The sequence below is a fragment of the Hippocampus comes genome, unplaced genomic scaffold (genome assembly GCF_001891065.2).
Source record: "Hippocampus comes isolate QL1 unplaced genomic scaffold, H_comes_QL1_v1.1 scaffold9, whole genome shotgun sequence".
Classification (NCBI taxonomy): Eukaryota; Metazoa; Chordata; class Actinopteri; order Syngnathiformes; family Syngnathidae; genus Hippocampus; species Hippocampus comes.
The window spans coordinates 3,580,682-3,604,584 of record NW_017805275.1 but is presented as its reverse complement, the minus strand read 5'-3'; the positions used below and the strand labels follow the sequence as shown (position 1 = coordinate 3,604,584).

General features: G+C 43.0%; 1 protein-coding gene across 8 annotated transcripts in view; it reads left to right on the top strand.

Annotated features, from left to right (window-relative positions):
• atrx (ATRX chromatin remodeler) overlaps window positions 1-23,903 on the top strand; it is a 48,240-nt gene that overhangs the window by 12,057 nt on the left and 12,280 nt on the right. Inside the window, exons 2-30 of one of the 8 annotated variants that reach the window (XM_019869697.1) lie at window positions 1,958-2,019; window positions 2,099-2,145; window positions 2,227-2,336; window positions 3,653-3,733; window positions 6,745-6,854; window positions 6,949-7,016; window positions 7,107-7,996; window positions 8,120-9,085; window positions 9,179-9,251; window positions 10,759-10,904; window positions 10,982-11,152; window positions 11,239-11,356; window positions 11,472-11,571; window positions 12,012-12,188; window positions 14,025-14,166; window positions 15,279-15,388; window positions 15,623-15,769; window positions 15,851-16,028; window positions 16,399-16,536; window positions 16,608-16,783; window positions 16,867-16,984; window positions 17,962-18,092; window positions 18,260-18,354; window positions 18,475-18,614; window positions 18,944-19,097; window positions 19,234-19,334; window positions 20,075-20,183; window positions 20,268-20,445; window positions 20,704-20,895. In XM_019869697.1, coding sequence (XP_019725256.1) covers window positions 1,963-2,019; window positions 2,099-2,145; window positions 2,227-2,336; window positions 3,653-3,733; window positions 6,745-6,854; window positions 6,949-7,016; window positions 7,107-7,996; window positions 8,120-9,085; window positions 9,179-9,251; window positions 10,759-10,904; window positions 10,982-11,152; window positions 11,239-11,356; window positions 11,472-11,571; window positions 12,012-12,188; window positions 14,025-14,166; window positions 15,279-15,388; window positions 15,623-15,769; window positions 15,851-16,028; window positions 16,399-16,536; window positions 16,608-16,783; window positions 16,867-16,984; window positions 17,962-18,092; window positions 18,260-18,354; window positions 18,475-18,614; window positions 18,944-19,097; window positions 19,234-19,334; window positions 20,075-20,183; window positions 20,268-20,445; window positions 20,704-20,895 — 5,223 coding nt within the window. In that variant the 5' untranslated portion in view covers window positions 1,958-1,962. Of the gene's footprint in view, window positions 1-1,957; window positions 2,020-2,098; window positions 2,146-2,226; window positions 2,337-3,652; window positions 3,734-6,744; window positions 6,855-6,948; window positions 7,017-7,106; window positions 9,086-9,178; window positions 9,252-10,758; window positions 10,905-10,981; window positions 11,153-11,238; window positions 11,357-11,471; window positions 11,572-12,011; window positions 12,189-14,024; window positions 14,167-15,278; window positions 15,389-15,622; window positions 15,770-15,850; window positions 16,029-16,398; window positions 16,537-16,607; window positions 16,784-16,866; window positions 16,985-17,961; window positions 18,093-18,259; window positions 18,355-18,474; window positions 18,615-18,943; window positions 19,098-19,233; window positions 19,335-20,074; window positions 20,184-20,267; window positions 20,446-20,703; window positions 20,896-23,903 lie in introns of all 8 variants that reach the window. The other 7 variants (XM_019869693.1, XM_019869692.1, XM_019869690.1 and 4 more) reach the window with 7 other exon arrangements.

Sequence of the window (23,903 nt, the reverse complement as noted above, 5' to 3'; positions counted from 1 at the left end):
TACCGTATTTTCACGACCATTCGGCGCACCGTATTGTTGGGCGCAGTCTCAGTAACGGGTGCTATTTCTGTATTTGACACATACACAAAACGCACTGTATTATTGGGCGCAGCCAGGCATGGTAAAACATACGCCAGCTTAAACATACGGCATGCATGCACGCACGCTAAAAACACGTTAGCTTGAAGCATTCGGGAGCATGCATTCACGCTAAAACATACCAGGTATGTTAGCTTAAAGCATACGGTAGCAGCTAAGACATACGGACACACGCTAAAAACACGTTTTTAAAAAGGCAACGGAAGCAAATCTGAGTTCGGTTGTACTTTATTTATCCATTTTACTATGTACTCACGCGACTGGTACCTGCTAGGGGTGTGCCTTTAGCGTCCTCTTACACGCCCACCCTTCACTCATTGGCCGACTTCCGCATGCCTGTCGTCACTCACGTCCACTTTTTCTCTATATAAACAGCGTGTCGGCCAGAGGTGCTCTTAGTCAGGCTTTGGAACTCGGCGCATACATAACACGCACCGCATTATAAGGCGTCCTGTCCATTTTGGAGAAAATTTAAGACTTTTAATGGCGCCTTATATTTGTGAAATCCTGTCTCTATGGGAAGCACTTTAAAACGGTATGTGTGAGCTACGATAATTAACAGGCTGCAAAAGTGCATCGCATGCCTCAGTTTCAGGCTGTTTCTCATGGCGTGCGCGTGTGTGTGCGTGCGCGCGCGTGCCGGTAAGGGTAGATCCCGGGAGGTTAGTTGATCGAAAAGTAGATCTTCGGTCCAAAAAGTTTGGGCACCCCTGACTTAGATTGTTCTTGGTTTTGCTGTTCGGTGCTTTCTACTGTTTTTATTACCGATTTGCTTTACTGTTTGTTGTATGTGTTAATTTGCTCCATGTACAGCACTTTGTATGCAGCAATGGCTGTTTGAAAGTGCTCTATAAATACATTTGAGTTGAGTTGAGAAAATCCAAAATATTTGGATGGATCATTATAATATTTGCAGGAGTCCATGTAGATTTTGGTGACGATTGATAATAAATCAGTAAGTTATCAGAGTTTGACTTTGTCACCTGTCATTATTGAACATGTTGGGGGAAGAGCTGCCTCCTCTTCCCCGCGTGTTCGTTGAATTTCGGACGACGAGAATGTTGGTTCTTCAAATAAAGGCTGGAATCGATGAATAGTTCCTTCGAAGCTTTTAATCACGGAATATTCCGGGCACTCGCGAATTACAGACAATGGCTGCGGGTCACGAGTACGAAGCAGCAAGAGATTCACATCATTTTTATACCATCAGAAGGGCGGTACCGAGACACAAAGTGTGATATCATAATTTTAGTTTCTCCGAAACCGATTCTCACCATGGCGCATTCCAAAGTTTGTGCGTCTTCACCAGGGAGTATTCCAATTCTAGGTGATGATTGTTACAAGGACGCAAAGCTACACTGCGGGCAGGGGAAAGTTATACAGTATGACTGAATATGAGCAGAATACAGACTTCAAACGCAACATGAACAAATTCAAACGACTAACTACCTTGTCAAAAAAAAGTCGTGCTGTGAAGAAAGAGTATCCTTCATGTAAGTAAAAAACAAAACATGGAAAAGCATTGTCTGATCAACTCCAAAATGAAATGATCCAATTCTGTGAAAGTTGTGATAACAGCAGAATGTGCCCTGGTATAAAGCATACTCTGAACTTTCGGAACAAAGATGGACAAAAGTTGAAACATTAGAAAAGACTTGCTTCAAATACAGTAGGTTATGACTGTATAACATGTTCTTGCAATTTTCAAGCTGAGAAGAAGCCATCATTCTCACACCTGCAACATTTCCTTGGAATCTTATTAGTCGTTATTTAGTGTCTGATGATGTTTTAAGAGAAGCTGTTTATAAAAAATCCCCAATACGAAAGGCATAAATTCTGTTTTTGTTTTTTTCTTCAGGTAAAATGAGTCTGCCTATTCCCGAAACCAGTCAAGACCAAATGGCAGAAAATACAGAGGAGGTAGGTCTTATTCCATTGTGCACTCTTGGTTGTCTACCGTTGAATCTTACCTTTTCTTATTTACGTTTTATACTTGTAGCCTTGTAGCTCTACAGAAACAACGCTCTCCTCTTCCCGTAACAAGAGGTGAGAAACATTTTTTTTTTCCGTTAATCCTTCCGTTCTTCTGTTAGCACACTCTTAATATTTTCTGCTCCCACATTATAGGAATTCCACTACTGTAGCTAAAGTTACTGGAGGGAATGACTCTGGCAAATCAGATGACAGTGACAATGAAGGGACCACTTCTGACAGTAATGCAGGCAGCACATCTAAAGGTATGAATGCGTGTTTTTTAAGTTTTATTTTTTGCAATTAAGTTGATTCAGATTCAGGAGGAGCAGTGTGGTTTTCGTCCCGGCCGTGGAGCAGTGGCCCAGCTCTACACCCTTAGCAGAGTCCTCGAGGGTACATGGGAACTCAACCAACCAGTATACATGTGCTTTGTGGACTTGAAGAAGGCGTTCAACCGTGTCCCTCGGGAGTTCTGTGGGGGGTGCTTCAGGGGTATGGGGTACCGAACCCCCTGATATGGGCTGTTCGGTCCCTATAACACTGATATCTGAGTTTGGTTCGCATTGCCGGCAGGAAGTCGGAATCGTTTCAAGTGACGGTTGGATTACGCCAAGGCTGCCCTTTGTTGCCGATTCTGTTCGTAACCTTTATTGACAGAATTTCTAGGCGCAGCCAAGGCCTTGAGGGGGTCCGGTTTGGTGGCCTCAGTATTGCATCTCTGCTTTTTGCAGATGATTTGCTACTGTTGGCTCCATCAAGCAGGGCTTTCCAACTCTCACTGGAACGTTTCTCAGCCGAGTGTGAAGCGGTTGGGATGAAAATCACAACCTCCAAATCTGAAACAATACTCCTCAGTTGGATAAGGGTGGAGAGCCCTCTCTGGGTCGGGGAGGAGATGTTGCCCCAAGTGGAGGAGTTTAAGTATCTTGGGGTCTTGCTCACAAGTGAGGGCAGAAGGGAGCGAGAGATCGACAGGCGGATCGGTGCAGCGTCTGCTGTGATGCAGACTTTGTATCGGTCTGTCGTGGTGAAGAAGGAGCTGAGCCAAAAGGCGAAGCTCTCAATTTACCGCTTAATCTACGTTCCAACCCTCATCTATGGTCACGAGCTATGGGGCGTGACTGAAAGAACGAGATCCTGGATACAAGCCGCCGAAATTAGTTTTCTCCGCAGGGTGTCCGGGCTCTCCCTTAGAGATAAGGTGAGAAGCTCGGTCATCCGGGAGGGGCTCAGAATCGAGCCACTTCTCCTCCGCATCCAGAGGAACCAGATAAGATGGCTCGGGCATCTGATTAGGATACCTCCTCAACGCCTCCCTGGTGAGGTGTTCCGGGCATGTCCCACCGGCAGGAGGCCCCGGAGTCAACCCAGGACACGCTGGAGAGACTATGTCACCCAGCTGGCCTGGGAACGCCTCTGGAGACCCCGGGAAGAGCAGGAAGAAGTGGCTGGGGAGAGGGAAGTCTGGGTTTCCCTGCTAAAGCTGCTGCCCCCGCGACCCGACCCCGGATAAGCGGTAGAAAATGGATGAATGGATGAAATTAAGATGAAACTGAGCTTGTTCTATTTGTGTTCCAAGGCACCTTAGTGTTGCGGCCTGCAGGGAGTGAAAATAAAGGCACTGTGAAGTTCAGAGTGGATTACAAACAGCAAACTTCAGGTAATAATTCAGCGTTGAAATGTGTTTTTGTGCAGTGATGAACAGTCAAAGCATGAGATGGAACCTGTTCATTTTATGGGTGTTAATGTGGGGGGTATGTTTAGACCAGACAAGGAAATACATTTATGCTACATGAACCTAAAGTCAGTACTTTAAAATCTATGGATGGAAGCAAAACATAGTTGTGAGTGTCATCTATGAAACCATGGCAATGGTCATATCTTCAGGTTCTTAACATTTGTTTCTGTTGACATTTGAATGAAGATAAAATCGGTTTAATTGAAATGTGACTGAAAATATTACATCTGTATTTTGTTGGTCCATTACAGGAAAAAAAAACCACCAGTGATTATTCTGCACTATTCTCACTTTTGGATTACACATTTTGGTGTGACTGTGTTTGGCCCGAATACAGCTCACAAGGGTCGCGTGGCGTGCTGGAGCCCACCAGCACGTCCTGCGACCCTTGTGAGAATAAGCGCATCAGAAAATGGATGTGTTTTGGTTTGGGTTATTGGTGATGTCAGTTGCTATCGTGCTTTATGCTGTCATCTTTATTTCTTGTGGAATTGAGCATGGCCTGATGTCTCGCAGTATTTCTGCATACGGACCTGCTCTCGATTGTTACTTTGTAGTTTTGTGTATAAATACGTTTACTTTTTAATTTCCATCTATTGTCTGCTTCTGGGTCCAAATGCTGTTCCTCACGTGACAGTACGTTCTAACCTGTCATTGACCCAGCAGATTTAGACACAATTTCCCAAGCACTCCACACTCAGGGATAGAGATGGGCACTGATCACCGCGGCTGTATTTTTTTAAAACACCAGTTTCGATAAGCTTTCACCCTTCATTGTCTTTCTTAATGGTCTTGTAAGTACTTACTCAAATTAATTTTCGATTGATCTAGGCTCTCTGAACATTGTTTTGCACCTTCTAACTCTCTGACTGACAATAAACTTAATATGTTCATCTAAAATGCATGTTCACAATCAGAGGGGAGCCATCGAGCCCAACTGCAACAGCGTGCGCGATCTGTGACTCCTTCCTGTGCCAATGTAGTACTACCACATTATACATAGTATTATTTAAAAACCGTATAGTTTTTATAATGTTACTTTGATGTGTGGAATTGCTATTTGTGAAATGGTGGTGCCAACTCCACTGTCCCAGCCCCACCTCCTCCGGCTTCCAAGTCGCACCGTCACCGGCTTGGGAGCATGGGCCGTGAAGTCAGCGGTTTTGAAGGCTCAGACTAGTGAGGTTTTAATAATGTTAAACTCACACAATGCAAGTTGGTGTCATTGACATTGGGTTAGCATTGTTGCTGCAAAGTAGCAGCCATTTACATTAGGTTAGCTTTGTTGCTACAAATGTAGCAGCTGAACATTTCACTCTCGGCATGACTAATATACTTACACTCAATGCATCCATCACACTAACTTAAAAGTTTGGTTATTCTCAGTTTTAGTGGTGGCGGGACAGTCATCAACTGGTTAGCATGTCGACCTCACAGTGCAGAGGTGCAGTGTTCGATGCCGGCTCCGGCCGTGCCTGCGTGGGTTTTGTCCGGGTACTCCGGTTTCCTCCCACATTCCCAAAAAAACATGCATGGCAGGTGAATGGAACAATTCTGTCCATTACCATGGTAACCAAGCACAGCAGTAAAAGCCGACGTCATGCACCCCGTTGTATATCTCTCTACCGTGCTGGTCCCCTGCTCTATCGTGTGGTTCACCGGGATGGCGAAAGTGAGTGGCACCTCATCCATGTTGGTGATATGGTTGGGCTGGATGTTTTGTATGCAATCTTCTTGTATTTCATAATGCGAAATATGCTTGTCCCTCATCACTTGCCGTAGTCCAAATGGATATGTAGGAATGTGGGATTGGTTGAGACAACAGTTGGTAATGGAAGCCAAGTGAGGCCGGCAGAGCAGCAGAATCAAGGTGTAAAATCTCCAAGATAGCGTCTTTATTTAATGTAAAGCAGAACATTACACTTTTTACTGCAGTAGGAGCGGAAGATGGCCAGCTTTTCCTGGTAATCTTCCGGATGTTGCTGCGCGACGGTCGTCCTTGCTCGGAATGGATAGATGGCGTTTCATAAAACTGAAGCACGAAGCACCATGGATTAGTTGATCTTGAATTCTCTCGCGGTTGCTTGATTCTCATAGTCCTCTGCGTAACTGATAGCTTGCAGTTTAAGCTGTGCTTCGTAAGCGTGTCTCTTCATATCCCATTTTTGGGGGGATGTTTTACATGATGCTCATATCGGCACATACTGGGGGCATGCCTTTGGAGTCCTCTTTCATGCCTGCCCTTCCCCCTGTAACGTCCGCATCCTGTACTCAGTTACGTCAGCAGCGTGTCGTCACATCAGTCAGTCAAGCGGAACCCTCATTGAAGTCACACAACAGCATTCACAACCCCTGCTCCGATTGACTGAAAATTTGAGATTGTGTTGTGCCATCACTATCAACAAGTACAGCAAGTTCTATTAGAATCAAAATCTGTTTTTATGTAATTTGGCATGGAATGACTCCATATGGGATTGGGCATGGCCTTATGTCACTGTGTTTAAGATGGAGTTGCTTAGTGACAGGTTGTCAGAACGTCGAACTTTCTTCCATGCCTCCTAATTCGAGCCCTGCTGTCTGTTGTTACTTTTTGTGCATTAAGACTTCTACTTTTCTACTTCTGTGTCCTGTCTGCTTCTGTATCCAAATTCTGTTCATGTGACATGTTTGTTCTTAACTTAAGCTAGTGTTCTGTGTTTTTTATTCATTTTACTCTTAACGGTCCTTACCTTACTTGTTGTACCATGTTTGGCTCTTTACTTAGTTTTATGATGACAACACTTTGACTTATGCAGATTTGAATTTCTATTATTTTTGTTGGGGAAATTTATTTTTGACTTAAAAAAGTGTTTTAAAAAAATCCACAGTGTAGGTTGAATTTTTATTTTTTTAATGTTTCAAATAAAAAAGCAAATAAGAGTGCTTGCCCACAGATGACACCCTGCAACGGAAGATAAACTGCACAGCCTGTGGAAAGCAAGTTAACCAGTTTCAGCGAAACTCTGTACATCAGCACCCTGCTCTTAAAGTGCTTATTTGCAAGGTACACACATGTTTTTAAAGTAATTGTATGTATATTATTTTTGACCACCATTTCATGTGATACAGCCTTGTCTATGATCTCTCCTTTCTTCTAGTCATGTTACAAGTATTACACAAGTGATGACATCAGTAGAGATGCCGATGGAATGGACGAGCAGTGCAGGTAAGACATATCAGTGTCACTAAACCGTTTAGTGTAGTTGTGGAGTAGTAGTAGAGTAAATCAAGCATATTCCAATCCTCTACTTACAAGGTGGTGTGCTGAAGGGGGAAAACTCATCTGCTGCGACTACTGCAACAACGCCTTCTGCAAGAAGTGTATCCTTCGCAACCTGGGCAGAAGAGAGTTATCAGTCATCACTGATGAGAACTCCAAGTGGCACTGCTATGTGTGCAGGGCCGAACCTCTCCAGGACCTGATCACCAAGTGTAACGGCATCATGGAAAAGATTGACAAGGAGAAAACCAAGCAGCGCAAATCCAGCAAAGGCGAGGAACACAAGAGCAAGACATGTAATAGCAGTGAAGTCAAAGAGCACAAAGTAGTTGTAAATGGGAAGGAACACACAGACGGCTCAGGGACCATAACATTCTCTTACAAAAAACTGCCGATACCCAAAGAACTCTTAAAGAAAGCAAAAAAGTTGGTTGAAACCACAACTGGTTTGAACAATACATTCATCCAGTTTGTGCAGCAGGCTGCTGCAGAGCAGGATGACAAGTCTGTCAGGTACAGGCATTTGAAAGCATTCAAGGCGGTGCTTTCTGATTTGAAAAAAGCCCACACTGCTCTGGAGGAGGCCTTGGAACCAGAGTTCAGGGGTATGGAGCTACAGAATGGCGACAAGGGGCAACGACAAGTCCGAAAAAGCAGGAATGCGGAGCATCCTGTGGTGAAGACTGAAGATGATGAGCTGGATGAGGCGGACGAAACTGAGGCCTCAGATACGGTACAAGATCTGAATGAAGAGCACAATGAGGAGCCAGCGGTGACACACAGTAAGTCTCAAGAGGGGCATGCTGACCAGCATGATGTAAAGCAGCATGTTGAGCCGGAGGAGGAGCAAGCTGAGCCTCTGTGCAACAAACTGGGTGGTGCGCCGGACGAGGAAACGGAAAAGGAACCGCACAAGGAACCAGTTGGTAAAGGCAACCAAACAGAAGATTTAACCAAACGTGTTGTTAAAGCAGCAGTTTGTGATGGTGAGCTGCTGTCCCCTGGTGAAACATCACTTGATCATGACATTATGTCTGTTCCTCCTTCAGTTCCCGAGGAGCTTTTTCAGATGGTGGAAAGTCTCGCCGATCCCCACATGCTGGCTCATACTGCTCCGACTTCGGCCGCAGACACAGATGCAAAACAGAATGGGCGCCCCCAACAGAAAGTGAAGAACCTCATTGTTAAACTGACTCCGGTGCCAGTTGTGAGGACAAGTCGGTCAAAGTCCTCCAGGTCCAAAAACAAAGAACAAGATGAGGAAAGTGGTGGTTGTGGTACAGGAGATGAACCAGCCAGCCCACCACCCAATCGGCACCCCAGTAGACTGAAGACCACTCCCCTGAGGAAGCAAGTCGGTAAAAAGAGTCTTGAGGACTCTTCCGAATCCGAGCAGGAGTCAGAGAAGGAAAAGGCTGCAAAGTCCAAGTCCACCAAAAAATCGAGTAAGACTAAGAAAGAAGACAAGAAGAAGATTAAAACTTCATTGTCAGAGAAAGATGCAAAAGACTCAGATTCAGATGGGGTTCCTAACGTATTGCTGGAAAAGGTGGCAGAATGCAACAGGAGCGATGAGGAGAAAGAAGTTCCAAGTTCCAAGAAACATTCATTTAAAGAGAAACCCTCAGCAGGTACAGAGAAAAAATCCAAACGCAAGAGGAAGTCCGAAGGCTCAGAGTCAGATGTGGAAAGTAAAGGCAAGAAGGCATCAAAGAAGAAAAAAGAAAATGCTTCTGACACTTCCGACTCTGATCAAGACATAACGAGAACAGCCAAGAGGCGATCAAGCCGCGTGACAAAACAAGATGAAGCAAAGGACAAAGACAAGCCTGAAAAGGCTGTGGCTGCAAAAAGATCATATGAGAAGAGGCGCAAAGGAAAGAGCTCAACAGCGGTCTCAAAGGTGGAGTTGTCCTCCAGCGAGGATGAGGAAGAGCGGCAGGCTGATGAGGACTCTGGAGATGACAATGACCAACAGACGTTCAACCCTCTGATGGAAGACCGTCCGCTGGGAGGTAATATCACTTCACAGCATTGTAAGCAAATTCACACACTAATTACTTGCGTTTGCGCTTGACTTAATGGTACTTGTGCACAATCTTGTCAAGGTGATGAAATGCCTGTCAAAGAAGAAGCCCCTCAAATGGGTGACGATGACGATGATGATGATCCTGAGAACAGGTACCGGCATCATGAACACTTTGCTAAACGCAGAGGTGGGCGTTCTACAAAATGTTGCCGGTCTGTCAGCAGCTTGTGTACCCGTCAGTCATCGTCAGTGCGTCGTTTTTTTTTTTTTTTCAAGCCGAACCAAAATTTAATTGTCAGTCCATCGTGTTATTTTAACGGTGTTTCCATCTTCCCTTCCGTCAGTAAATTTCACCGATCATCAGTCATAGTCCAACAGATAAAAATTCCAACGTGATTAAAGTGGTGAATGGTGTGCGCTATCAGTGTAGCTCAGTGGTTCTTAACCTGGGTTTGATCGAACCTGAGGGGTTCGGTGAATCAATCTCGGGTTCAACGGAGCCTCTGCCATGGAGGTTAAGGCACATCCGACTCAACATGTCAATTAGTTATGACACGCCCGTTTGGCCGTCGCTGGCTGGTTCATTTTGTGCACAGTTAAAAAAAAACGTATGCTTATGTCTTGAAAGTTTTTTCCTGTTTTTAATAAATGCATTATGTCTTGAATTTGTAAAAAAAAAAAAAAAATCTGATTTTTATTTTTCACGAATGAAGGATTCGGTGAATGTGCATATGACTGGTTGGGTTCGGTACCTCTAACAAGGTTAAGAACCACTGGTGAAACTACATCATATGGTAGCTGCCCAAACACATACATAACTCGCATATATTTCACATACACTAATTTGCCAATCTGTCGATCCAACTGGTGGCAGCCTGCAACTCCTAAAATGCCAAATGTTTTAATTTAATGTTTAAAATGGCTAACCTTAACTCGGCCTGTCATAATAACTATATCGACTAGGCGTTCGATGAGGAAAAAATGGACACACAATTTTTTTCAGACTCCGATAAATGTTCATTTACATGCATGCTTGTTTGAGGGCATGTTGTGCGTATTGTTTAGATCAGTTAGAAAACAACCTCTCTTGAGCAAAGGTGTCTATTTTTCATTACAAAAATCTCAAGGGTTAAACAGCAAATAAAAATATGGAAAAATGAATACTGTCCTGAAATAATGGTCTTGTCTATTCTTCATTTAGTCACTATTTTACTCAAGTGCACTTCAGAAAGATGATCTTTGATCATTTTTCCTCTCACTATATCAGTGGGGGAAAAAAACTATAGTATCATTCAACATGATAGTTTGTGGGGAAATATATTGTCTGGAAAAATCTGTTATCGTGACAGGCCTAATCTTAATTATAATTCAGGTCCACATTGCGGCCGAGGGTAAAATCCAATCCAAGTGTCTTGCACACCTACTCCTGCTTGTTCTTTTTCTCCTCCTCCTCTTCCTCATTCTCCCACTTCTCCTTGTTGGGTCATTCGTGAATTACGTTTTTTTGGTGCATACAGCCACCTGCTGTACAGAAAGCGTATAAAAGTGTTTCCATATATATTGTCAATGGAAGCAATCCTACTTGCATTCAACCCAGTCACCTGTGTGCATGCGTATGTGTATGAAATGTTAATAATTCATCTTTTCCTTGTTTTTTAGAATCGCAAAGAAAATGCTTCTCGCCCAGATTAAGTCAAGCTTTTCCTCCGGGGCTGAGAGCTCCTCAGAAAATGAAAGCGAGGACGTGAAGGAGAAGCTCTCCAAAAAAGTTAAAAAAGAGGAAGATGACAACGAGGAACAGCAAGGTAGAGTGAATTCGATGAAAGGAAAGTTTGTGTTTTTTCTTTATTTTTCTCTTGTTACCGATTGTGTTCTCGTTCAGCAGTTGAGAATTCAGAAGACTCCGGGTCTGATGTAGAGGTGAAAAAGAGTTGTCGCCGGCACAAGTTGCTTCGTCACAAGCTCTCGCTCAGTGAGGCAGAGTCCGATGATGACAAAGAAGACAATGCAGAAAAGACCAAGGTTGCCAAGAAGAAGAGAGAAAAGAAGAAAGGTTCATACTCGAGTTGCTCGTCAGTAATTGTGAGCTCAGTATTTGCTTTCCGTGAGAACAGTGAGTAACTTCTGGTTTCTGTCTGGAAGTGGACAGTGATGATTCGGCGGATTCTGACTTCAAGAAGTTAGAATCCAGTGCAGAGTCAATGATGAGCGAAGTACTCAGTGCGTCGGACAATGATGAGAAGCGTCGAAAGACGAGGTGAGAAATCCAAGCTCTCTCTGGAAACAATCTGATTCACTACTACTGATGCTCGACGCTTGACTGTGCTGGCTTTTGGCCTTGCTGAGAGACCAATTCTATTGTGAATCTGTAGATCTTCGAAGAAGAAGGATGACGAGAAGCAGAAAGGTCAGAAACAGCCAAAGAAGAAGAGACGAAGGATAAAAGTACAGGATTCCTCCAGCAATGAGAAGGTGAAATATATACAGTGCTTCATATAAATGAGTGTACATCAGCAGAATTGTTGGAGAGCCAAATGTTTTCTTGAGTCATTATTTTCTTTGGAATATTATATAAAACAACTTCCAGGTTTTAAGTTAGTGAAACCCAGAGCCGGTTGCCATGCCGCCTCCAAGCTGTAGTTCAAACTGTCCGGGTGAATTCCCTGACAAGTTCTGAAGAGTCCAAAGTGCAAGAACTTTAGGGACCAACTTGATGAACCTTAGCAACTTCAGTCATGCGTGACTCACAAAATGCAAAATAATGTATCCCTGTAGTGTGTTATATGGATTATGGAGGTCACATATTAATCAGGGGACTTGCAGGGTACTGATCAAAGGGAGCCCTTTTTTTTCAGCCTCCCCCCCCAAAGGGCGGAAGATCTGAGAGCTTAACTTAATGTTCATTTCCACAGAGTGGAGAGGAAGAAGGAGACGACCCAGATGGAGAAGAACGCAAAGGGCGCAAAAAGATCCGCAAAATCCTCAAGGATGACAAGCTGAGGACAGAGACACGGGATGCTCTGAAAGAAGAGGAAGATAGGAGGAAACGTATAGCAGAAAGAGAGGAGCTGAGGAAGAAACTCAGAGAGGTAAAAATCAAGTCTTGATATTGTCAGTTTAATTTGATGGCGTGAATTTCAGCACACATCATGGCTTGGTTAATAATAATACTATCCAGATCATATTTGAGTCCTTGTGCATGGATTTTGTTGATGAGAATAGGTTTAACAAGTGTTTATTTTTATTTTGTTTATTTTTAGTTCCTTTTTTCTACATAAATGGAAATGCACCATGTTTCATTGTCCAAACTAGATTACAAAAAGTGTGGATTAGTGTTGCGCCAAGTACCAGTACCAATATTGTAGTGTCAGGTGCTCAACCTTTCTTGACATAAGATCTACTTTTCAAGCAATGATCGCGATTCCCACGTTTGACCTATTTCCGCACGTGCATGCATACAGACATGCATACGTGCACATACACACATTTGCCATGATGAGCAACAGTCATAATGGCTCCTAACATCAACGAAATGGAAAAATGAAGTAGGTACAATATTTTCTGAAAAGGAAATCACTGCTGACATTAGTAGAGACCTGACGTGGAGGCGCCGGACTTTTTGCTGTGTGTTAAGTGCAGAAACTATACTATGTTCGTATGCCGTTTTAAAATGTTTCTGGTGCTCCAGATTCTCATTCTTTGCCAGTCCCACCAGTGAGTTGTCCAGGAAACAAACTTTAAATGAAAATAATAATCATAAAAAAAAGATATATCGCAACAGCTCTGATCATAAGCTGCAATTGCCAACCGCTGACCATGAACAACATCCGGTGATTCAGATCATGCGCCGCCGTAGTTCAAAGTTGACCTCCTTTTTATGTATTTTTTATTTTTCAAATACATTTTTTGTGAAATGGAAACTGATAGGGTGCAGTGTGTTCTAACCCCAAAATGTATCATGTTAACACGTACACAGACACACACCCGTTTTTGTTTTTGTTTTTTTCTACACCTCTCCGCGATCGACTTGTGACCTGTCCACGGACTACCGGTTGATCCTGATCGACGTACTGTGTTGAGCTGTCAAAAATGACACAATAATATAGTTTCCAAATAACCTTACTTAGGTGCCGAAAAAGTTATTTATTGTGAGTGTCAAAGCGAATGGATCACACACATATCACTCGTGCCATATGACAGATTGATGCTTCTACTTAAATATTTGTCTTATTCTTCGTAATACACTCAATCTTTGTGGTTCGTCTGTCAATACAGTGCGAGTGTGAAATACACTTGCACAGAAAAAACTCGGTCGATGCATTCAATGTTAACTACAAATATCTAAAAATGGTCTTTCCCACAATCTATAAAGGCTGACCTTTGTGAAAGAGAATGATGAGGTGAAATCATTTTGCTCTTTTACTTAGGTAAGTACAATCAATGGTCGATCTTGTCATTTGTGTTACAGTTCTTAATCAAATCACCAGGCTTGCATCTTCATTCTACATGTTTTCCCAGTATTAGCGGTTGGAATGACAAATATTAAGTGAGATTTTATACTGCCCGAACCACTAAATAATAGCAAAGCTTTTGGTGTCAGTAGTAAGTTCATGTTTTTCAAAATGTACTTTTTGTTTTCTCAAAAGTATTCTAAGTCGTATGCTAACAGTAATTTTGTAAATCAATTCAAATAAAACAATTTTGACATTGTTTAGCTGTAAGCTATTATTTCAGTGCTTTTTACCTTTGTTTTGAGTTTTTTGCCGTGGTGCCGCTTCAATATTGGTGTTGAGGTATTTGATGCGGTTATAGTATCAAGGTCAAAATTTTGGTGTCGTGACACCACAGATGTAGTTGCACTTAAGATTTATTTTCTTTTGAGCAATGCTTTTGTTAAATAACAAAGTGACATTTTTTGTTTTCAGACAATTGTGGTGGAAGAGTCTTCCCAAGTGACGTGTCCCATTACCACAAAGCTGGTTCTAGATGAAAATGAAGAGACCAAAGAGCCACTGGTGCAGGTGCACAGGAACCTTGTCACCAAACTCAAACCTCACCAGGTTGATGGTAAGGGCAAGACAAAGCAAGCGGGGATTGGCCTAATAAATCCAATGGCTGTGTTTTGTTTTTATTGTTGTTATTATTATTATTATTGTTGTTATTATTATTATTATTATTATTAATAATAGTAATAATAATAATAAATCATGTTGGTGATCAAATTAGACAGGAAAAATCACATTGGCAAGCACTTTTCCAAGTAAAACAAAAACTAACATGTTGTTTAACTTAAATCGTCTGTCCTTTGTTTGAGCGCAAATGTGGGCCTTAAGCACAAAGTATGCCCATGCTTGGGCTATAAATAAAGACTAGAGGCCTAATGGATTTCACTACTTGGCAGCGACCAGTAAAGTGTGTAGAGCAGTGGTTTCCAAACTTAAATAGTGGTGATATAATTTAGACCGGCGTCCCGTTAGTCGAGTGGTTAGCACGTCGACTTCACAGTGCAGAGGTACCGGGTTCAATTCCAGCTCCGGCCTTCCTGTGGGGAGTTTGCATGTTCTCCCCATGCTTGCATGGGTTTTCTCTGGGTCCTCCGGTTTCCTCCCACATTCCAAAAACATGCATGGCAGGCTGATTGAACACTCCAAGTTGTCCCTAGGTGTGAATGTGGGCGTGGATGGTTGTTCGTCTCTGTGTGCCTTGCGATTGGCTGGCAACCGATTCAAGGTGTCCCCTGCCTACTGCCCGAAGACAGCTGGGATAGGCTTCAGCACCCCCCGCGACCCTAGTGAGGGTAAAGCGGTTCAGAAAATGAATGAATAATTTAGACCCAACTAAAAGGCCTGCTGAAGAAACAGAAATCTGCAGGCAAAGTTTTCCTGTGCACTTGAATGTATTGATGTTGAGTCCACATTGTCAGGCTTTCATGTGCCGTTCTGTCCTGCTATTTTTTGTTTTTTCTTTGAGTTATACAAAGAATAAGGCAAGGGTTAATTGTTGAAAATTGTTTTAACTTGTTTACAGCAGCACTGGAAAAAAGTCATTTTAAATCTATGTAAATAGATTCGAATTAGTATATAAATAATACGTACAAAATTTAGTCACAGAATTTGAAGTGTTGCCAAAAACAAGTTTTGATAATTTGAGAAGCCCTTTCATCTTTGTCATGTTTCCAGGGGTGCAGTTCATGTGGGATTGTTGCTGTGAGTCCGTGAAGAAGATTAAGAAGTCACCCGGCTCTGGTTGCATCCTTGCCCACTGTATGGGTCTGGGAAAAACACTTCAGGTAAGGAGACCAGCTGTGAACAAGTTGTTAGAAGTGTATGACCCAGAGCATCCCAGGTTACACTGCTCCAGTGCGGCATCAATTGTTGATTGGGATCAATGCAAAATTCATAGTAAATATGTTTTTAATTAATCATCTTTTTGTGTGTTATGTTTAACTCGATTGTAGATGAGTCCTACACAATTGATTTGTAATTGAAACTTGTTAACTGTAGTTCTCCTTTGTCCCATGTAGGTGGTGACATTTCTTCATACTTTGTTACTTTGTGAGAAGCTCAACTTCTCAACGGCACTGGTGGTTTGTCCCCTCAACACGGTCCTTAATTGGGTCAACGAGTTTGAGAAATGGCAAGAGGGAATGAAAGACGATGAGTGTTTAGAGGTAATTATTTGCTTTGGCAGCTGTTCGCCACCGAAACTTACATTTGGAGGATTAACCGGTGATCCGTGTTGTATTCAACAGGTGACAGAGCTGGCCACAGTAAAGAGGCCCCAGGAGCGAGCGGTTGCCCTCCAGCAGTGGCAAGATATGGGTGGTATTATGATCATTGGCTATGAGATGTACCGAAACCTGACACAGGGAAGGAACACCAAGAGTAAGAAGCTGAAAGAGACATTCCAGAAGACTCTGGTAGACCCAGGTTGGTCATGCAGTATTATAGCGCGCGTGCGCACACACACACACACACACACACACACACACACACACACACACACACACACACACACACACATATATATATATATTGCCCAACCTAACTCTTAATTCATAAATTACTAAATATACTGCAACAGTGTTATTTTTACTATATTGTTATAATTATTAGAACCTGATGTGCTGCAGAAAAAACGATGGCAGGTTTGGAATCAATACAAAAAAATTAATCAAGAAAAGTTTAATTCCTTCTCATATAAAAAATGTTGACCACTGCAATTAAAAATAGTTAAATAGTATACAGGTCCCATTTAAAATCGGATTTTCCTTTCGTTTTCGCTTTACTTTGCCTTCAGGTCCCGACTTGGTGATTTGTGATGAAGGTCACATCTTAAAGAATGAGGCATCGGCTGTGTCCAAAGCCATGAACTCCATCAGGACGAGGAGGAGGGTTGTGCTGACTGGAACTCCGCTTCAAAATAACCTCATTGAATGTAAGCCTGCCGACAATACTTGAATTTCGATCCAAAAATGACAATTACTAATTCTCATGTCCCCTTATCAGATCACTGCATGGTGAACTTCATTAAGGAAAATTTGCTTGGCTCAGTTAAAGAGTTCCGCAATCGCTTCATCAACCCCATTCAGAATGGGCAGTGTGCTGACTCTACAATGCAAGATGTCCGCATCATGAAGAAGAGGGCTCACATCTTGTACGAGATGTTGGCTGGATGTGTTCAGGTAACACGTACTGCCCTCTGATTGATCGTAGACAATTTGTCCTCACATCGGTGGTGCTAAAAGTATCTTTTTGCTTTTCCCAGAGGAAAGATTACACAGCACTCACTAAATTCCTGCCTCCCAAGCACGAGTATGTGTTGTCCATCAGAGTAACTCCACTCCAGTGTAAACTCTACAGATACTACTTGGAGTACTTTACAGGTGAGATGCAAGCTGCATGGAAACATTTTTATTTTCGCGCGCAGAGCCATTTGATTTGTACCCTGACTTTGACAAAATAATGATGTTGTTTGGGGATATTTGCAGCATGATCTCTAGGGCCTGCTAAGATCACATTTAAGGTAACTCCTAGAAAAGATTAAAGCTAATAAATTAATATAGACGTCTACTAGCAATATGCATAAACATTGACGAGCCTGGATCCATTCAAAGTGCTACTGTCACCGGATGACATTATTGGAATTCTTTTTTTCTTTTTTTTTTTTTTAACTCCAGAGTTCTCTCTGTTCTCACTTTTCTGTGCATCTTTGATAAGTTGTTTAGTAGACTTTCCTGTGTGCATGTGCGTGCACATTTAAGTGTGGCAGCTGGCAGAGTGCCACAAGCAGTGTTGAAGCTAGGTTTCCCACGTCTCTCTAATGAAGGGCTCTGGGAGGGTTTTGGGGGGTGATGTGAGAGGCATACAGGAAAGGGAAAGACATTGAGGTGGTTGAGGGGAATATCAAAATTTTTGCAGCAAAAATGAAAACAAAGAGATGGAGGATTGGCAATTACGAAGGACTAATAGGGTCAGAAGGGGTTGTTGCTGTGTGCTGTGGTTCATTAGCAGCAATGTTGTCCACAGGGTAACATGCTCATGTTGTGACTCTGACTGCTGACCTCCACCATTGTGTCTTTGCCCCCACCCTCAGACCACCACGCAGTCTGCAAGGGTCGAACATTTCTTCCATTAGTGCTGTTTCCGTAGCCCAAAATAGTTGATATTGGTGCTGCCACCACAAAGTTTGTGCCGAGGGGATTTTGCCCTCTGACGATATACCTTGTTTTGACTAGAGCGGTGCACGTTTCAGTCATAAATTAGACCCCTCTACGTGTCCTGCGCAACATTTTCTGTATCGAGAGACGAGCCTTCAGCCTGACATGTTCACATGCATCTCATCCTCTCTCTCCTGTTGCAGGTGTGGGGAATGCTTTGGAGGGGGGCCGAGGCCGCGCAGGGACCAAACTCTTCCAGGATTTCCAGATGCTCAGCAGAATCTGGACCCATCCCTGGTGCCTTCAGCTGGATTACATCAGTAAAGAAAACAGGGTAGGTATGGGAAGATGAAACGAAACCTCGCTATGTGCTGTACTGGGAATATGAAAGTGATGATCATCCACTTTTTTGAAAAACAAAATGTGCATTTGCATCGATTCCGCTTCAAAGCTTCAGCTATCTGTATTTGGTACACCTCATCCGACTCCTCTCTCTTTCAGGGTTTCTTTGACGAAGACAGCATGGAAGAATTCATCGCCTCAGAGTCTGAGGAGTCATCCCTTAGTCTGAGCTCAGAGGATGAGAAGCAAAAAAAGTAAAGATTCCGATTCTCCGTGTTGAAGATTTATAAAACCAGAGACACATTTGTACTCCCCCTGTTATTCCATCTGCTACTCTCGCTGACCCTGTGTCCTCCACTGTCCCTCCTTAATAGGAAAAAGAAGAAAGGCAAGGGAAGAAAGAAGGGATCTGATGACTCTGATAGCGATGATGTGGAAGTCATAAAGGAGTGGAACACCAGTTCCCGAGGCAGGAATGGAGAGGGGCGAAACAGGGCTGAGCCTGTAGAAGAGCGTAAGTTTGGAGCCCCGAAAACAGCTTTGCATGTTCTATTTGAATGTAATTGAGCTTGACAACCAACGCGGACAAAATGTGACGATGAACAATAAGGCCAGATGTGGCTTCACAGCTTGTAGGCCTGTCGACACTGTACAAGATGAGGGCATTCACTCTTATCATATTGTGTCCAAATTGCAGATCTCGCAAGAAATTTACGTTGGGTAATTCATGTCACAATAATGATGAGACTGTTGTGTTTATGAGCATTGTTTGTTGGATAGTTAATTGTTGTGGTGAGGGCTGTGTACAGACTTCAGACTCATTTGTCCTTCTCTGTTGCAAAGAAGCGCAACCTTCTGGCTCGGCACCAGGGAGCCCCACCGCTGACTGGCACAAGGAGTTTGTCACTGAGGCTGATGCTGAAATCATGGAACACTCAGGAAAAATTACGGTGCTCTTTGAGATCCTGCGTATGGCAGAGGAAGTGGAAGATAAAGTGTAAGAATGTCTGTGCTCTGAGAATATCTGCACACATCTCTGGAATGTGCTGTTTGTGTGTAGCTGGTGTGTAGTGTAATGGGATAGCGTTTTGAAAAGTAAATTGACACCATGGAATCTTTGTGCCCATCCACAGGTTGGTGTTTAGTCAGTCTCTTATCTCTTTGGACCTGATTGAGGATTTCCTGGAGCTGTCTTGCAGAGCTGCAGATGAAGACAAGATCTCACCATACAAAGGTAGGCTTTATACTTCCGTCCCACATGTTCTTTTATTCAAGAAGTTCTCATTTGGCTCTCTTGTGAGGCTGTTAATTACTTGACTGAATGATCCCATCCTGTATTTGCCTGTGATCAGCTTTCCTCTGAATGTTTTGTTTGTCATGCTGCTCTTAGTCATGATGTGCTAACCTGGCCAAGTGTCCTTTAATAAGAGAAACCAGGTACTGATTTATGTGGCACTTTATGGGCTTTGCCTGGTGTCCCAAAATTCATTCATTCATTTATTAATTTGGGGGTGGGAGGGGTGCTGATACAAAAAAATGCCGGCATTACCTTTTGGCTAATATTTTTCCATGCTTTCCCTGAAGCAAGCCCACATTTAGCACGTAGTCTTGTCCACATATTTAGCCATTTAGCGCGCACACTTATACATACATACATAGATACATACGTATATACATAGAAACATGGCGCCAATAATGTAAGGTCACAATTCCTAATTAAACTTCAGCAGCTGTTTTTACTTTGAGTTTGAAAATGATTAGACCTTGACTTTTTATTCCACCAAAAATGTTTGCTCAAGGGTTTGTAATTTGTGATGAAAAGATCACAGTACTCTAATTGGAAACATGCTGAACTGTGCTCATGAAGGCTAGCGAGGACTGGCCTAGTTGATGGTGACATGTTGTTGGAGGTTCTTCAGCAGTTTGATGGTGACATTGAATAGCAGGTTTCTTCACTCTCATGTGTCTGTGAAGGTGAGGGCAAGTGGTTCAGGAACATTGACTACTATCGCCTGGATGGCTCCACCAACGCCACCACCAGGAAGAAGTGGGCTGAGGAGTTTAATGACCCAAACAACACAAGGTGATGGTTTGTTTTAAATGTGTGTCATGAAGCAAATCAGACATCGTTTATATAAGTCTTTTTCTGCCTTCCAAACCATTCCAGAGGTCGTTTGTTCCTCATTTCCACACGAGCTGGCTCCCTTGGGATCAACCTGGTGGCGTCCAACAGAGTCATTATCTTTGATGCCTCTTGGAATCCTTCATTTGATATCCAGAGTATATTCAGGGTGTATCGCTTTGGCCAGCTGAAGACAGTCTTTGTCTACAGGTTCTTGGCACAGGTGATCTTGGCACGATGTTTTTTTTTTTTTGTTTGTTTTTGTGTTGTTATTGTGCGTTTAGCAGCCAGCAGATATTCTAAAACTGTGCTGGCCAAACATGGTAACAGCAGAAAAAAGACCTGATGTAGTACAAGAAATGCACATCTCCATGGAGTTTTACTTATAGTGCCAAATTGAAACTGGCACACTATTTTAACTTTTTGGAACCCTCCAAGTTATATTTATTGGACATTCTTTCCTCTCATATTCTCCTCTCAGGGCACAATGGAAGAGAAAATTTACGACCGGCAGGTTACCAAACAATCTTTGTCATACCGAGTGGTGGACCAGCAGCAAATTGAAAGGCACTTTACTATGAACGAGCTGGCGGAGCTCTACACTTTTGAGCCTGATATGCTGGACGATCCCTCAGAGAAGAAGAGCAAGAAGGCCACACCAATGCTCCCCAAGGTAAATCGGTGATATACCAGTCCTATACGTCACACTCATGTGCCAGACCAGTCTACTAATAAATTTAGACCAGGGGTGCCCAACCTTTTTGGGCCAAAGATCTACTTTTCCATCAACCAACCCCCCGCGAACGACCCGTTATCTCACACACGCGTGCATATGCACGCACTTACGCATGCCCCGATAAGCAATAGCCATAACAGCCCCTAAGATGAACGACACAGAAAAATAAACTAGACGCAAAAGTTTGTGAGTTTGTGAAAATCAAATCTCTACCTACCTTACTAGAGACCTGAGGCGAGGCATGGGACGCACTTTTGCAGCATGTTAACATTCGTAGCTCACGTGTACCGTTTTAAAATGCTTCTCCCAGCCTCCAGATTCCCATTCTTTGCCCGTGCCCTCGGTGAATTGTACTTGAAATAAACTTGGAATGAGAATAATAACAACAATAAAAGATATAGCGCAACAGCTCTGATCGCAAGCTGCAATTCCAGACTGCTCACCGCTAACAACTTCCTGTGATCCAGGCCACACGCCACCATAGGTTAAAGGTGACCTGCTTTTTTATGTTCTTTTTTTAATACTTTTTGTGAAAGTGAGACTTATAGGATGCTAAGGGTACAGTGTGCACATACTCAAAAATATTTCATATGAATAACACACAAATGTTTTGGGTTGTCGTTGTTGTCTCCCCCCGAGCTACCGGTCGATTGCAATCGACGTATTGGGCGCCCCTATCTAGACTAACTCATATGTGTAATTAGGTGTTTATGGTGTTCTTTATTTATTTAGTTCCAACAAGCCGCCGAGCCATTACTAATACTTTATCAGTGTTTTCAGTCCTCCTCTGTCGGTCAACTGTTTATTCATACTTTATCTTTGACTATTTTTTTTTCATCCTAATACGTCAGTTTCAGTAAATGATAGATGTGAATGTGAGAGTGGGTGCTTGTGTGTATAAATTGTGCCGTGTTAGCTACCAGTCAGTATGTACTCCAATGTGATAAAGTGTGAGTACTACTATACAATTGGTCACGTTTGATGGGTTGAGCAAAGTTTTTACTGCCACACATAAGACAAGAGGTTAGGTATTGCGTTGTAACTGTTGTTTGCCATTGCTGGAGTTCAGTCCATATTACTTCTTTGTGGTTCTTCAGAGATGTTGCATTGCCCGCACAGGAGTTCTGCAACACTCTCTCTGCCCGCTGTTATGATTTTTGTGCCCTTTTTTGTGAAGTGAATCGGCATTCTGATGCGAATTGTTTTTCCCCACCCACTTTTACGTTGTTATTTCGGCCCCCTGGGTTTTAATGGGAACACACTGCACTCACATGAGCCATCCAGCATAGCGCAGCTGCACGCATCTGTTTACTGCTATTTACTAAATAGTCTCCGCCTCACGATGCTGCTATAAACCTGCACTTTTTCCTCATTCCTTTCCATCATTTACTTTGTTGTTGATCTCTTAATTTCTCCTCTTGCCTTCACTCTTTTTTTAGTCCAGAGAGTTGATTCACTTTTGTTGTTGTGTTGAGATGCTTTAAGTTTGGGTTTGAACAAGGTTTCTTAGCAGAAATCCGTAAACACGGCAGATAAAATAAACACCGCTTATGCAAACTGAGCCATCTGTCGTCGTTCTACAGTACACAGTCCAAATCATCTTTCAATGTTCTCTCGATGGTTTAATGAACAGGTAGGAAGGAGCACAGAATCAACTGAGTGTGAAACTGAAATTACGGCTCTAAACGCTTGTAGCTTCCAACTGTAGAGTCAAGTCACTTTTGAAGTTATGTTTTGTACGGATGTGTTTGGTGCAAGGCATCCATTTATGAGATATCAGCATTTATTTCAGACATTAGCAAGGGTGAGGTTAGTTATTGACAAGCTGCCGGTTTGGGGCAACTTGCTGCTGCTGATGATGGCAACAGAGCTGAGAGTTAGATGGAAGGAATTCTGTCTGGACTCATGTGAAGATGAGTCAGAAAGGCTCTTAATGCCTTGAGCCAACTGCCTTCTGCACAGTAAGTCAAGTCACAGCATAAGGATCTTCACTCCGCAAACTGAAGCGGTGTCGACATAATACTAAAAGTAACGTGCTCGCCAGTGGCCCTGAGTGTTGCCCCTTTTCAGCACCTGGTTCTGATCGTATCTCTTTAGTTCATACTTTGCCAAGCCTCGTCTATTGTGCCCCCATTTTTCATTTATGCTACTCTCAGCTCTGTTGCCATCGTGTACCCATGATCTTCGCAGCCATCTGTTATGCTGACTCACCTCTCTACCGCTGCATGTTCAAAGCGAGCCCAGTAAAGTTGTTTTTCTTATCCTCCCCTTGGACTCCCCCTGCCTGATGAAGGGTCATTATTTAAACCCCTCTTTTAACGATGTCTGTGTGCTCTTCAGAGAAACTAATTGAAGACAAAAGAGGCAGGCGTGCTTCCCCTTAATGACAAAGAAGGTTGTGCGTCCCAGACATGAGGTTTCGACTTCCCACCCTTCCAGACACATCCTATTTCCTGCTCATCCATGGGAGCAAGCATCCACTTGTAGAACGGTCTGCCGGCCTAGCGTGCTGTACACACCATACCGCTCCACTGATTGAGAATTTGTCAACTTCTTGTCGAAACTGCAGGGAATGTGTAGACGTTAAGGTTTGCGCGCAGCAAGTGACAGGAGCAGTGATCATTAGGCCAAAGCACACACGTTCGGGGCCGTAGGGAGGCTACATCGGAGCAGTAAGCCACACACTCACCTCATCAGGCATAGGCAATTATCTTGACCATGCATTGATTTAATTTTCACACAGTACCTCAAATTTTCCTCTCTTCAATATTGTTTTTCCACTCCCATGGCACTATTTATTAGTCTAAGCTCATTGCATTGCTATTAAAATGGCCCTTCTAAAGTGTTGCTGTTGATTGAGCATGAAAGCGAGAACCAATTTCTACTTTTTTATTATTGATCACACTTGTGGTGTTGTATGACATTTGTAAATTGGGATTCCCCCC